This window comes from Dendrobates tinctorius, unplaced genomic scaffold, assembly GCF_039654945.1.
Source record: "Dendrobates tinctorius isolate UK_male_01 unplaced genomic scaffold, ASM3965494v1 ptg000046l, whole genome shotgun sequence".
Classification (NCBI taxonomy): Eukaryota; Metazoa; Chordata; class Amphibia; order Anura; family Dendrobatidae; genus Dendrobates; species Dendrobates tinctorius.
In genome coordinates, this window is record NW_027361714.1 from 47,392,496 (window position 1) to 47,408,684 (window position 16,189).

The following is a 16,189-nucleotide window of genomic DNA, read 5'->3' on the forward strand; positions in this document are numbered from 1 at the left end:
GCAGATAGCGGCCTCTGTTCCTCTCAACAGAGAATCCCCCATGACCACCACTCTCCGTTTCTTCTTCACAACATCTTTCTCCATCCAGGAGGATTCTGAAGGCGTACAAGGTTGCTGTTTGTGGGCAAAGTCTTATCCCGATGTATTTCTTCATCGTTCTCCTGCGTAAGAGCCTGGTACTGGTTCCTTAGCAGTATGGGCGCTGACTGCCTCCCGATCCTCCTGCTTCTCTGGGTCACTTGCTTCCATTCCTCTGTTTCTTCAGGTGCACTTCGAATTTCTTCTCTTTCTGTAACATGAAGAGATAATTCTGCTCTGTCTAAGAACTCTTCACCTTCTTTAATGATCTTCAATGTAGCTAACCTCTCTGAGATTTTGCAACTTTTCCTCCAACAAGGACACAAGCTTGCATTTGTGGCATGTGAAGTTTGGCTTTTCCACTGGTAAGTCTGTGAACATGTAGCAAGAAATGCAGCTCACCAAATGTCTCCTGGCCTCTTCCATATTGTTATTGCTAAAGAGATTTCATAGTGATGAAAAATGAGCCAAAATTATCGACGCGCGGTTTACCGATTTCCTCTTTTTAGCTGCAACGGCCAAAATCCAGTAATCGTTGAGCTCGCAGAGACTCTTCACTTATCCCAGAGGGCACTGGGAATATGCAAATTCTCTCCTCAGGACTCTTAGCGGGCTAAAAAAAAATCATTTTTTGAGGAATAACATTTTTTTTAATTTTCACTGCTCTGCGTTATAAACTTCTGTGAAGCATCTGGGGGTTCAAAGTCCTCACTATGCATCTAGATAAGTTCCTTAGGGGGTCTAGTTTCCAAAATGGGGTCATTTGTGGGGGAGCTCCAATGTTTAGGCACACAGGGGCTCTCCAAATATGACATGGTGTCCGCTAACGATTGGAGCTAATTTTGCATTCAAAAAGTCAAATGACGCTTCTTCCCTTCTGAGCCCTGCCGTGCGCCCAAACAGTGGTTCCCCCCCATATGGGGTACCAGCGTACTCAGGACAAACTGGACAACAACTTTTCGGGTCCAATTTATCCTGTTACCCTTGGGAAAATAAAAAATAGTGTGCTAAAAAATCATTTTTGAGGACATTTTTATATTTTTATTTTCATGCTTCTGCGTTATAAACTTCTATGAAGCACTTGGGGGTTCAAAGTGCTCACTACACATCTAGATAAGCTACTTGAGGGTTCTAGTTTCCAAAATGGGGTCACTTGTGGAGGGTTTCTATTGTTTAGGCACATCAGGGGCTCTGGAAACGCAACATGACGCCCACAGAACATTCCATCAAAGTCTGCATTCCAAAATGGCGCTCCTTCCCTTCTGAGCTCTCCCATGCTTCCGAACAGTGGTTTCCCCCCCCACATATAGGGTATCAGTGTACTCAGGACAAATTGCACAACAACTTTTGTGGTCCAGTTTCTCCTGTTAGCCTTGTGAAAATAAAAAATAGCGGGCTAAAAAATCATTTTTGAGGAAAAAAAAAGATTTTTTATTTTCACTGCTCTGCGTTATAAACTTCTGTGAAGCACTTGGGGGTTCAAAGTGCTCACCAGACATCTAGATAAGTTCCTTCGGGGGTCTAGTTTCCAAAATGGGATCACTTGTGGAGGAGCTCCAATGTTTAGGCGCACAGGGGCTCTCCAAATGCGACATGGTGTCCGCTAACAATTGGAGCTAATTTTCCATTGAAAAATTGCGAAATTTTCAAAATTTTCGCCAAATTTCCATTTTTTTCACAAATAAACGCAAAAATTATCTACCTAAATTTACCACTATCATGAAGCCCAATATATAACGAAAAAATAATCTCAGAATCGCTAGGATGCGTTGAAGCGTTCCTGAGTTATTACCTCATAAAGAGACACTGTTCAGAATTGCAAAAAATGGCCTGGTCATTAAGGTCAAAATAGGCTGGGTCATGAAAGGGTTAATATTGTATGGTAATATGAATGGTGTCAAAACTATAAGGCTAAGTGCCCACGTTGCAGAAATGCGTACTGGGAGTGCCGCTAAGGACATCGGGGGCCGTCAGAAGGTGAGAATAATCATATTTTTTATTTCTCCTCCAGACCCTGGGTACTATCCGCACATGAAGCGCTCAAGTTACGCATGGTTGGCATAGCCACATGCGTAAAGTGAGAGTTTCAATGCAATCATATGGCGGCGGAATCGCCGCGATTCCGCAGATTTAATGTATATGCTGTGGATTTTACCACGATGCAATTCCGCAGCGGTAAAATCGGCAGCATGGGCACAGCTATTGAGGAATCCCATAGGATTGCATGGGAACGCAACATGGGCACACAGCCAAAACTGTAACTCGTCCCTTTTAAAACAAGCCCTCATATGAGTGTCTGTGGAAAAATATAAAAAAAAAGTTATGTCTCTTGGGCGAAGGTGACTAAGAAACACGTCTGGTTGGGAAGGGGTTAAAATAGAAAAATCTCTTAAAAAACCTGTATGTACTGTAGCTTCAGATTAGCAATGAGAAGAACTGGCAATCTCTCTACAGGATTGCTTTCATATGCTTGAAGTGTGATTACATTTCTACAAAACTTTTGACATTTCATAGAAATTTGTCAGAAGTACTGATCAGTGTAGGTCCAGGTATTGAGACTGCAAACAATCCATAAAACAAAGGAGCAGATATTTCGTCTCAGCTAAAGTGCTGTTCTCCACCCCAAGAATAAAGGTCAGTCCCATGTAAGTAAGACCAATGAGTCTTCAATCTTAGAGGAGAGCAGGCCCTAATTTTAGCTATTGGTGGGCATCTTAGTAAAAGGATTCCAACTCATACAAGCTTATGACATTTCAAATGTTTTGTTAAAGCACTGGAAAAAAAATTAGCAATTCACAAAAAAATACTTTAATTGCTTGCTTCATCTTTATTATGTTTTAGACACTTTCACTTAGTGAAAAAGGGGATTTTTGGTGTGATTTAACGTTTGACACTGTGCAACAAATATATGGCAACATCTTTTCCCAATTTTTAGAAAACTAAAAGGGGATAAAATTTAGATTAGACTAAAGATGCACCAGATTTATCAAAAAGTATAAGTCTCTGTTACAAAGCTGGCGCATCATGACTTCCTAGTTTATGTTTGCCCTGCACAAGAAAGTTACAAAAAATTGAAAAATATGCCTCCTTGTTGGTTTACTCATCTCTCACCACTACCTCTGAAAATAACCTCACCAAATGTCACACTGTATTAAATTTCAGATTTCAGGAGTTTTACCCTTTCACTGTGAAGCCTGTTTTCACTTTCCTAACAGGCCAAGTTTTAAAATTCTGACCACTGTCACTGTATGAGAGCGCTTCAACGGATCCTGGTGATTCTGATATTGTTTTCTCATGACATATTGTACTTTATGATAGTGATAAAATTTCTATGATATGATTTGTGTTTATTTGTGAAAAACCGGAAATTTGGTGAAAATTTTTCATTTTTCAAACTTTTAATTTTTATGCCCTTAAACTAGAGTCATATCTTACAAAATAGTTAATAAATAACATTTCCCACATGTCTACTTTACTTACAGCACAATTTTGAAAACATACTTTTTTTGTTAGGAAGATATAAGGGTTAAAAGTTGACCAGCGATTTTTAATTTTTACAACAAAATTTGCAAAACCATTTTTTTTAGAGACCACCTCACATTTGAAGTGACTTTGACGGGCCTATATGACAGAAAATAATCACAAATGACACCATTCTAAAACATGCACCCCTCAATGTACTCAAAACCACTTTCAAGAAGTTTATTAACTCTTCAGGTGCTTCACAGGAATTTTTGGAATGTGGAAGGAAAAAATAAACATTTACTTTTCTTCCACAAAACGTTTCCTTTAGACCTATTTTTTTTTACTTTTGCAAGGGTAACAGGAGAAAATGGACCATACCTTTTGTTGTTCAAGTCTATTGTTTGGGCACACGGTAGGACTCGGAAGGGATGGAGCGCCATTTCACTTTTTGAATGTAAAATTTGCTGGAATAATTAGCGGATGCCATGTTGTGTTTGGAGAGCCCTTGATGTGCCAAACAGTGGAAATACCCCACAAATGACAACATTTTGGAAACTAGTCCCCTTAGGGAACTTATCTAGGTGTGTATTGAGCACCTTGAACCCAGACGTGCTTCACAGAAGTTTATAACGTAGAGCTGTGAAAATAAAAAAAAATATTTTTCCCAGATAAATCTTTTTTAACTCCAAATTTTGCATTTTCATAAGAGTAAGTACGCCAATTTCTCCTATGTGGGGGAATACTACTGTTTGGGTACACGGCAGGGCTTGGAAGGGAGGAGCGCCATTTGTCTTTTTGAATGCAAAATTTGATGGAATAATTAGCAGACTCCATACTGCATTTGAAGAGCCCCTGATGTGCTTCAACAGTGGAAACCCCCCACAAATGACACCATTTTGGAAACTAGACCCCTTTGGGACCTTATCTAGATGTGTATTGAGCATCTTCAACCCCCAGGTGCTTCACAGAAGTTTATAACGTTAAGCCGTGAAAATAAAATAAATCACATTTTTCCCACAAAACTCTTTTATATTTTCACAAGGGCAAAAGGAGAAAATGGACCCAAATTTTGATGTGCAGTTTCTCCTTAATTCACTGAAACGCCATATGTGGTCGAAAACTACTTTTGAGGCACAGTGCAAAGCTCAGAAAGGAAGTCGTGCCATATTACCTTGCAGATTTTGCAGCACTTGTTTGAGAGTGCTATGTTACTTTGGCAGAGCCCCTGAGGGGCCTGGACAGCAGAACCCCCATAAGTGACCCCATTTTACCAATTAAACCTCTCAATGATTTCATATAGGGGTGCAGTGATTATATTGACACCATAGGTGTGTCACAAACTTTTATACTATTGGACAATGAAGAAATAATAATTTACATTTTTACCACCAAGATTGCGTGTTAGCCCCAAGTTTTACATTTTCACACTGGGAAATGGGTAAAAATGGCACCAAAATTTGTCCCGCATTTTCTGCTAAATGTGGCAATACTACATATGTGGCTGTACAGTACTACTTTGCCATATGGAAAGACTCTGGAGGGATGGAGCGCTGTTTGCCTCTGGTAGTCAAGATTTTCCTAGACTAGTTTGCGGATTCCATATAAAGAGCCCCTAAGTGATAGAAAAGCAGAATCCCCCCTCAAGTGACCACATTTTAGAAATTATAACCCCTTGGGAACTTATCTACAGATTTAGTGACGATTTTGACATTTTGGGTGTTTTCCAAAAAAATGCAGCAGTGGATGTTGCGGAGTGAAAATTGTAAACTGCCGTTGTAGTGACCAGTACTTTGCTATCACCAGTACATTATGCCCAGCTCATGCTTCTGGAGACACACACCTGTAAATTAGATGGGTTCTCATCACTACAGAAATGCCAAACATGTGGGCGCTAGATGTGGTTTAGGCACACTGGGGCTCAAGGGGGGGTCATTTGGATTTTGGAATGGAGAATTTGCTGAATTTCTTTTGGGGAGCGAGTAGCCATTTAGCTTTTCCAGAGGCTTTGTGCTACCAGTAACGTGGAAGCCCCTATATTTTCGTTAACAGATGACAGATCTGAGTGGGGACTTGCTTTTTTCGTGGATTGAGTTGAAGCTTTTGTTGGGAACATTTGACATAACGATTGGATCACATTTATCTGGCGCTCTACCCTGACCACTTATTTTGGGGTTTCCATCTAAAACTCTGAGTGACGTCATTCAGATGAAACCCGCAAGGGATCCATTCACTGTAATGAGGCAGCAGATTTACTCTGGACTCCGTCTGGCTCTGTTCAGCGTTGTCCTTTCCAGAAGTGCATAAAACTGTGGCCGACGGCGCTTTTATGCAATCCTAAAAAAGACAGACACCGTCAGATCACAGGTCAGACAGCATCCACGGTGCCTCCATCTGCCCCTTTATTTTGAATTTTCCCCCGGAAACTCTGTGTAAGCGCTCAGCACAATGCGCAGTATAAATGTGCGCCACGCTTTACTGCAATCTTTGGGAGGCAGAATGAAAAAATGAACAGCATGTGAAGAATTGGTTTTATTTATTTTTTACACCGTTCCTCGTGCGGTATAAGTGATTAGGCGACTTTATTCTTCGGGTCAGTGCGATTACAGCGATGCCAGATTTATATTGGGTTTTTATGTTTGGCTGCTGTCGCACACTAAAAGACGTGAAAACTAATTTTGTGTCACCATACTTTGAGAGCTATAATTTTTTAATATTTCGTCCGACAGAGTCATGTGAGGGCTTGTTTTTTGCGATACGAGCTGATGTTTTTATTGGTACCATGTTCGAGCATATGAGATTTTTTTGATCACTTTCTATTCTGATTTTTGGGAGAGAGAATGAACATAAACCAGAAATTCAGGAATTGCTTTTTTTTTTTAAACCATTCCGCGTGTGGTAAAATTGGTAAGACTGTTTTATTCTTCGGGTCCGTACGATTACAGCGATACCTCATTTATATTGTTTTTTATGCCCCTTTTACACAAAAACTATTTTTTAGAAAAAATTATTTTTGCATCACTTTATACTGAGAGCTATAATATTTTTATTTTTTCTGCTGATGGAGCTTGTTTTTTGAGGGACAAGATGACGTTTTCAGCAGTACCACTTTTATTTACATTAGTTTCTTTGATTGCGTTTTATTGCACTTTTTGTTCGGCAATATAAAGCATTGTTGTTTGCCTCGTTTTTTTTTTTTAAGTGTTCACTGCGGGGGTTAACTAGTGAGACAGTTTATAGAGCTGGTCGTTACTGACGTGACAATACCAAATGTGTGTACTTTTATTTTATTTATTGTATAAAGGTATTTATTGGAAAAATATTTATATTTTTTTTCTTTATTTAGGGATTTTTAAAAAATATTTTTTCACATTATGAATTTTTTTTTTTAACTTTTTTACATTGTCACAGGATGGGACTTTACTATATTACATTAGATCGCTGATCTGACACTCTGCACTGCTAAGTATCAGATCAGGATTTGACAGGCATGGAAGGAGGCATGCCGGCGCCTGCTCTCAGCAGGCGCTCACAAGTAGGGATGAGCAAATTTGTTCAGATTTGTTTTCGAATACGATCGGATTTGAATAATGTTTTTGAAATATTTGTCGAACACAGCCGAATGTCATTAGAGTCAATGGGAGTAGAAATTTCCGAATATGTTCGGAACCAAACATGAGACATATATTTGGCTGGAATAGTGTTCGAATATGGGTCGAATATGTCAAAATCAGATTCGGACCCAAAATCTGAACAAATTCGCTCCTCTCTACTCACAAGCCACCTTTCCTGCAGGACCCCGAAGGACCTAAGCATGAGGCTGCGTGATTGCCGCGCCATACTAGTACAGCTGTTTGCGGGAACGCATCTCCCGCAGAGCAGTACTAGCATTGCGCATGTCAGGAAGGGGTTAAAGGAGCACTCCAGCAGTTTTTTTATTGCCTAAAAAATTGCGGCTAAGAAGAAATGCTTTAAAAAAGACATGTTAGTTTATTTAAATCAATAAGCAAAATGCAATGTGAATGGAAAAAGAGAGAAATCTAAATCTATGCAATATTTGGTGTGACCACCTTTTGTTTTCAAAACAGTATCAATTCTTCTAGGTTCAGTTGCACACAAAAGAGTGAATAAATCGCTCACCTTGCAGTGAATGACCAAATCTGTGCCTTGCATGCAATGTGTGCTGTTTTAAATACGACTTACCGTCAGGAAATTAAGTTGATTGGTACATCCAAAAAATAGTACTGGCCAATGTGTATATTAATGTTAAAGGGAACCTGTCAGCTGTTTTGGCCGCTATAAGATGCGGCCACTGCCTTTTAGGGCTTGTCTGCAGCATTCTATAATGCTGTAGATAAGCCCCTGATCCGACCTGCAAGAGAAGAAAAATAACTTATTATACTCACCCGGGGGGGGGGTCCGGTCCGATGGGTGTCGCAGGTTCGGGTCTGGCACTTCCCATCTTCTTGCGCCGCCGCCCTCCTGCTTGCTTCTTTTCCTCATAATCTCCTCCACAAAGAAGTGAAGCCTCATCCAGTCAGGAGAGATAACGCTGCACATGTGCTCTCCTGTATGCTGGTTCTCCTGTTTGCTTCTAGCCAGGACCAAATCCACGTGGCTGCCACGCCACCGAGTTTGTTTAACCTACCCCTGAAATAGGGAACGGTAGGCTCAAACCGTGAGTGCTTCCACACTTTAGTGTGTTTCCACAGAGTAATATTTCTTGAACTGTGCATAGCATTTCTTCTAATAGCAAGTGAAGAGAACTATGCACCAGCCACCTTGAGAGGCCATAACCTCACTTGCCTCATGAGGAGAGAACCATTACTTTCATATGCACAAAATATTGTGAACTTTACCTTTAAGAGAGAGACTGTATCCCGTTATCTCTTTCCGTAAAATTGTTATGTTTACAAGTTCACCTGTGTGTCTGGCTGCGTGAGATTGCACAAACACCACAGTCGCTCCAAAACCTACACCCAGACACTGGGGGTCCTATACCATCCACAAGTGCCACCTCCCGCTATTGACAATTGTTGTGGACACGAGGGGAGTGTTGATTGTTCCAGCGACTTCTGCTACCGTGACATCATTATCTGCTGCCAGTGGGACTACATGCCCCAGCTGACCCTTCTGCAACATCTGGAGCCTCCCCAGTGACCCACCACATAAGTATTAAAGAATTAAAATCCACATGCTGGTAATAGAAAAACTCTCGTTTCTGGTGCTGTGTGCGTCCTTAGTCATAGAGAATTTACAATTGCAGAGTTTTTGAAGGAACTCAAGTCCTGGAATTGACAACATGGCCGAAAGAGCCCTTGTCTCAACACCATGAAGTATGTCTGGGATTACATGAAGAGACATAATGATTTGCACACACCTATATACACAAGTTTGTGGTTAGTTCTCCAAGATACTTGGAACAACCTCTCTTCTGGGTTCCTTCAAATACTGCGTGCAAGTGTGTCTAGAAGTATTGATGCCTTGAGGCTGCTTTGAAGACAGAATGGTCACTCCAAATATTGACATGATCTAGATTTCTCTTTTGTTTAGTCACCATGCATTTTGTTTTATGCTAGGAAAAAAACAATTAACACCTCTGTTTTTGAAAGCATTCTTACTTTGCAGTTATTTCCTCTTCCTCCACATTTGCCTAAAGCTCTTGCACAGTACAGTGTGTGCGTGTGTGTGTGTGTATATATATATATATATATATATATATATATATATACACAGTACAGACCAAAAGTTTGGACACACCTCATTCAAAGAGTTTTATTTATTGATAAACTCAAATCATTTTGAAGGGGGAAATAACAAAACTAAAATTAAAGTGGTTCCATGTGTGGACACTCTAGAAAAATATGCAAATTTTCTCTTCAGAGAGAACAGGAACTAGAAATCTAGTGCCATCTATTGGAAGCAGCGATCCTAAATGTCAATATTGTTTCTTTAACAAGCCTTGCAACATGACTTAAGATAAAAGCCAAAGATTCTGGTTTGGCTTTTATCCTAAGTCATATTTCAAGCCTTGTTACAGAGATGACTTTTAGGATCGCTTCTTTCAACAGGTAGAGCTAGTGTTCTAGTCCTCTTCCTCTCTGAAGAGACCATTTAGATATGTAATTTCCAAGAGAAGCATGCATGGTGTATAAGTCTCCTCACTCTGACATGCCAGGCATGGCTGATCACTCTCCACATGATTCTCCATTAAGAGTCTTGCAACACAGGATGTGGTTGTATTCATAATTAACCAATGACATGTAAACTCATATTAAATATTAGTCGGTACACAGTTGCCATAATTTACAGTGATTCTGATTCTTAGTTGCATTTTACAGCAAAAGTCATGGTCTGTTTTCAGTTTTGTATGAGAGGCCTGAAGGTTTTAAACGCAAAATTGACTATTATTTGGAATTGTTCATAATTCCCTTCACCTATAATAAAGTGCTAGTTCCAGCTACAAAATAACAGCCCTAAAGCATAATGCTTCTTCCACCATGGTTCACTTTGGGTACAGTGATCTTTTGATGTGCAATGTTGACTTTATTCTTAAGTTTTGGAATTATGGCCACAAAGTTTATTCTTGGTATCATCAGACCATAATATATTTTACCTCATGCTTTTTGCAGTCTTCATCTAGATTTTGGCAATACATGGCTGGGCTTGGATGTTTTTCTTTGTAAGAAAAGACTTCCGCCTTGCCAACCTACCGCACAGGCCAGACATACGAAGAATATGGGAGATTGTCACAGTACACAACCAGTACATGTCAGAAATCCCTGCAGCTCCTTTAATGTTGCTGTATGCCTCTTTGCAGTTTTCTGGACTAATTTTTGTCTTGTCTTTTCATCAATTTTTGAGGGATATCCAGTTCTAGTTAATGTCACTTTTGTGCCAATTTTAAGTCATTTATTGATCATGGTCTTCAGTGTTTCATTATATATTGAATGGCTTGGAAAAAACATTTTAATACCTTTCTTGTGGCTGATAACTTTCAAAAAATGAGTTCTCTTTGCTTTGTTGTAAGCTGTTTCCAGACCATGACTTTTGCTGTAAAATGCAACTAAGAATCAGAATCACTGTAAATTATGGCAACTGTGTACTGACTAATATTTAACATGAGTTTACATGTGATTGGTTAATTATGAATACAACCACACCCTGTGTTGTAAGACTCGTAATGGAGAATCATGTGGAGAGTGATCAGCCATGCCTGGCATGTCAGAGTGAGGAGACTTATACACCATGCATGCTTCTCTTGGAAATTACATATCTAAATTGTCTCTTCAGAGAGGAAGAGGACTAGAACTCTAGCTCTACCTGTTGAAAGAAGCGATCCTAAAAGTCATCTCTGTAACAAGGCTTGAAATATGACTTAGGATAAAAGCCAAACCAGAATCTTTGGCTTTTATCTTAAGTCATGTTGCAAGGCTTGTTAAAGAAACAATATTGACATTTAGGATCGCTGCTTCCAATAGATGGCACTAGAAGTCTAGTTCCTGTTCTCTCTGAAGAGACAATATGCATATTTTTCGAGAGTGTCCACACATGGAACCTCTTTATTTTAGTTTTGTTATTTCCCCCTTCAAAATGATTTCAGTTTACTTATCAATGGATTTGTATAGATTATGGGTAGCATGAAAGTTGGCAAAAGTTCAGAAATTATTCTTCTTGATATGTTTTTTTTCCATGAAAAAAACTGTCATTTCAAAAAGGTGTTGTAATATTTTATATATATAACTTAACTCTCATAGGCATGCTAGCATGCTAATCATCTCATTATTTTCTCTTATGTAGAATCTGCTTGTAACAGGTGCTGTTGATTGCAGTTTAAAAGGCTGGGATTTAAGAGCAATCCGTCAACCTGTCTTTGAACTCCATGGTCATACCTATGCTGTCAGACGTGTGAAAGTAAGTATTATCATACTAACTATTATATATTTATTGAGTTTTGCATTTTACAACCTTTCTATTCTTTGATGTGAATGTATGTGTATTGAAGATTTAAGCTGTATTAACATCACGTTTTATGCATGTATCAGGGGCGCCATTGGGGCTTACATCTGAAACCCTGAATAATGAGATTTGGGTGTATCCACTCTCGGGGCTCTTGGCTTTCATAAAACATAGTCACTTTCTGCTCTTTAGGACATCATTTTTGGCAGTATCAGCCTATTTGAGGCAGTCAACAAAATGCATGCTATCAAGTTTTCATAAATAGGCAGATACTGCTGAAAATGTTGCCCAACAGAGCACACAGTGACTCCGGCAGCTTCATAGCAAACTGAGGTGAATGGCCCAGATATGCCTGAACCCTGTTTTTTATGACTTCAGACGTAAGTCCAGATAGATCTACTGACCTGTGGATAAAACTTGATGTGAACATAATTTACCGTATATTTTCGCGTATAAGCCGAGATTTTCAGCCCATTTTTTTGGGCTGAAAGTCCCCCGCTCGGCTTATACTCGAGTCATATACCAGGGGTCCGCGGGGGAGGGGGAGCGAGGGTGTCAGAGATCATACTTACCCCCTCGGCACGTCTCTGCAGCCAGGAGGGGGTAAGTATATGCGATGTTCAACTGTCCCCGGTCCATTGCTGCGCGCCACTCTGTTCTCCGCGTCCTCAGTCAGTGACGTTCATGCAGCAGAGGGCGCAATGACGTAGTTAGTGCGTGCCGTCTGCTGCCTGAACGTCACTGACAGAGGACCCGGAAGACAGAGTGGGAGCAGCGATGGACCGGCACCTGTCCCTGCCTGCTCAGGACACTGGCACCTGGCCCCCAGCGACAAGAGGTGAGTATTTCATTTTTTTTTATTTGCAACAGCAGCATATGGGGCAAAATCTATGGAGCATTTTATGGGGCAGCATATAGGGGCGTAATCTATGGATCATCTTATGGGGGGCATAATCTATGGCGCATCTTATGAGGACATAATCTATGGCGCATCTTATGGGGGCATAATCTATAGAGCATCATATTGGGGCATCATCTATGGAGCATCTTATGGGGCCATAACCTTTATGGAGCAGCATATGGGGCATATTATTCTATGGAGCATCTTATGGGGCCATTATTAACCTTTGGCCAGCATTATATGGGGTATATTTTGTATGGAGCATCTTATGGGGCCATCATGAACTGTATGGAGCATTATATGGGGCTCCTGATTCAATATGGATATTCAAAAACATTTAACCTACTGGTGTCTCAATTAATTTTACTTTTATTGGTATCTATTTTTATTTTTGAAATTTACCAGTAGCTGCTGCATTTTCCACCCTAGGCTTATACATGAGTCAAAAGTTTTCCCAGTTTTTGTGGCAAAATTAGAGTGGTCGGCTTATACACAAGTATATACAGTAATCAAAATGGATGTGATCCATGTGTACAATGTGCTAAGAAGTTAGCATAATTATCCAGTCTGTGTCACTAGGTTCCCTTAAATAAAGAGAAGAATAAGCACATGAAAATATTTATTCTATATACAAAATCAATTGTAATTTTTATTAATATACAAAAGGGTATCACAAACAAAAAAAATAAAAATAAAGCAAATGCTTCTTATGTGAAGGACGCTAATGGCTAGGAACGCTATTAAACATACATTGTTAGAAAATATACACTGCGGGTTGCAGAAAAGAATCAATATCTAATTTCTAGATGTATGTAGATGAGGCAATATGTGCTATGTAAGTCTCATTGAATGGGCTTTCGTTCTGCATTATACATATTAGAATGTGATATTTGACTTCTACATACATGTCTTAATGTTGGGAATTGCTGGCTGTCGGCATCTGTTATTAATATGGAGTACCATTGTAAGATGTCTTCTTTTGGGAAAATCCATATATTTTGTATAGGATGCTGACTGACATACATCCCCTATCTATGCACAAGCACTTTACCGTATTTACTACTGCATATTGTTTGAGATATTCCACATTGGCAATATAGTGTAGGACATACCACATATTGACTCATCTACATACATCTAGAAATGAGATATTGATTTTCTGCAACTCGCAGTGTATATTTTCTTATAATGTATGTTTAATGGTATCCCTAGCTATTAGCGTCCCTCACATAGGAGGCAATTGTTTTATATTTATTTTTTGTTTGTGATACCCTTTTGTATATTAATAAAAATTAGAATAAAGATAATATAGCGGCGCTAGTATATACAGGCTGGATCAGATACAAGTACCAAAAAAAACCCACAATGGGGTAATTGTAAACATGAGTAAAAATAAATAATAAGTACTCGCGCTATGATTCAGACATAGAAAAACATTACTGATCAATTTTTCAAAATACCTGTGATGATGTTTGAGGAATATTCTGAATTCTAGACAAGAAGTGGCGTATATCCTCCAATATGAATTCAATTAAACGGGCTAGAAGTTGAAAGAACAGGTACTTAGAGGGTGGATAGGAATTATTGCCCTCAAATAAAGCAAGAATAAAAAAGTCTAATTAGTAAATAAATGAATATTTAAGAACGTGTCGCGTGCAGTAATATCAATAAGTCGGCGCCTTTCAGTATGTGCAAATAGGCAAGAGAATATCCTAGTTGTAATAATGGCACTGATTTAGGTGCACAAAAATAAATTAATAGGCCATTGGTGGCGATGGTAATTAATGGTGCTTAAAGATCTACAGTGTGACCAAGGGCCAAAAGGCTAAAATAGGTTGCTGATGCCGTGTAGATATATTTAACGCAACCCCATAAAAGTGCTGAGAGTGCTCAAAGGTGCTGTGCTATAGGGCAGACAAGGTCCGATACCTGCACTCTGAAAAATACTTTTACTCCAATCTGTGGATTGTGGTGTACTTAGCTTGAGTTCCGTGTTTAGTTTCTCTTGATTAGTAGTGAGTCCTGGAGCGTTGTCCCTACCGGTGACAAGCTCACTGGATAAGCTGCTGGAGCGTGGATGACCGCGGTAAACGCTGGCAGGGCTTGCGTGCTGCTAGGACCTGCGTGACGTAATACGTGACGTAAGGCAGCTCCTTTGAGCACTCTCAGCACTTTTATGGAGTTGCGTTAAATATATCTACACGGCGTCAGCAACCTATTTTGGCCTTTTGCCTTTTGGCCCTTGGTCACACTGTAGATCTTTAAGCACCATTAATTACCATCGCCACCAATGGCCTATTAATTTATTTTTGTGCACCTAAATCAGTGCCATTATTACAACTAGGATATTCTCTTGCCTATTTGCACATACTGAAAGGTGCTGACATATTGATATTACTGCACGCGACACGTTCTTAAATATTCATTTATTTACTAATTAGACTTTTTTATTCTTGCTTTATTTGAGTGCAATAATTCCTATCCACCCTCTAAGTACCTGTTCTTTCAACTTCTAGCCCGTTTAATTGAATTCCTATTGGAGGATATACGCCACTTCTCGTCTAGAATTCAGAATATTCCTCTAACATCATCACAGGTATTTTGAAAAATTGATCAGTAATGTTTTTTTATGTCTGAATCATAGTGCGAGTACTTATTTATTAATAAAAATTGCAATTGATTTTTATATAGAAAAATTATTTTTGTGTGCTTATTCTGGCCACTTTAATTCTCTTTATTTAAGAGAACCTAGTGACAGAAACTGGATTATTGTGATATGAACATAGCCTTAGGTTACATCTAACACATGAAAACCAGGCATATTTAAAATGAAGTGTGTTCTAATATATTATGGGTAGCAGTAACTCATGTGCATACAGCAGAGAATACGTTAAAACATAACTTTTAATCCAACCAAATAAAACCCCAAATCGGGTACTAGATTAATTAGACAAAACCAGATCAAATCCCCAATCAGGTATCAGATTGATTAGATCAAAGCTAAATGAACACCCCCATTGGGTATCGAATAGGTGAAAACAGACAAATACAAATAAATAAATAACATGTGGTTTCAAATGCGGGCAAACTTGACATATAAAGTGCCCACGACGTAACCAGTGCAAAATAAAAAACGATCTCACCCTTGTCTTGAGAGACCTGTTGATTGAGGTACTGTATAGAAGCAATAAGAGAAGGATGAATGTATAACCCTTTTTTTCCCTGATGTGCTCCATATAAAGACTCAAACCCTAACAAGGGCAGTACTCAATGCCTAATAATATAAATCCCCCCCGACACAACCTGTACATTTCGTCCCTCTATTAGTGGCCTTTTCTGGGGAATATCGGAAGTTTTGGGGTAAGTATGAGATGGGTCCCAATGAATATACAGTATAAGTGGCCATGCAGTGGCACTAGGCCTGATGTAGGGCATCTAATGCTGGCCCTCAGTGATGCCAGATGACCCCTATCCTGTGTATGACCGGGTCTCTAATGTCTATTCAACTTTTAAAAGAGCAGCGTGTGACGTCAGGCTTTCAGCACCGCCATGAAGTTGTGTACTGACCCCACCAATAGGAGAAGCCGTGTCTGTGATGACGAGATATCCATCATTGAAAATGCTTGAAGGAATTTGGATTACACATGTATAATGACTCAGCCCCAGAGCGTTTCTTATCGCCAAACTCGCCCCAATGACAAAATCCACATCATCAAAGGCAACTGAGATACAACTGTTGCTAAACATTTCAATGGGATGCATGCAGGAGATACCTCCTTTTTAAAATTT

General features: G+C 39.4%; 1 protein-coding gene across 3 annotated transcripts in view; it reads left to right on the top strand.

Moving 5' to 3' along the window:
- Nucleotides 1-16,189, top strand: part of PEX7 (peroxisomal biogenesis factor 7) — a 350,516-nt gene that overhangs the window by 194,732 nt on the left and 139,595 nt on the right. For all 3 annotated transcript variants that reach the window (XM_073575890.1, XM_073575893.1, XM_073575892.1), the window contains one exon: nt 11,341-11,454. In XM_073575890.1, coding sequence (XP_073431991.1) covers nt 11,341-11,454 — 114 coding nt within the window. The remainder of the gene's footprint in view (nt 1-11,340; nt 11,455-16,189) is intronic.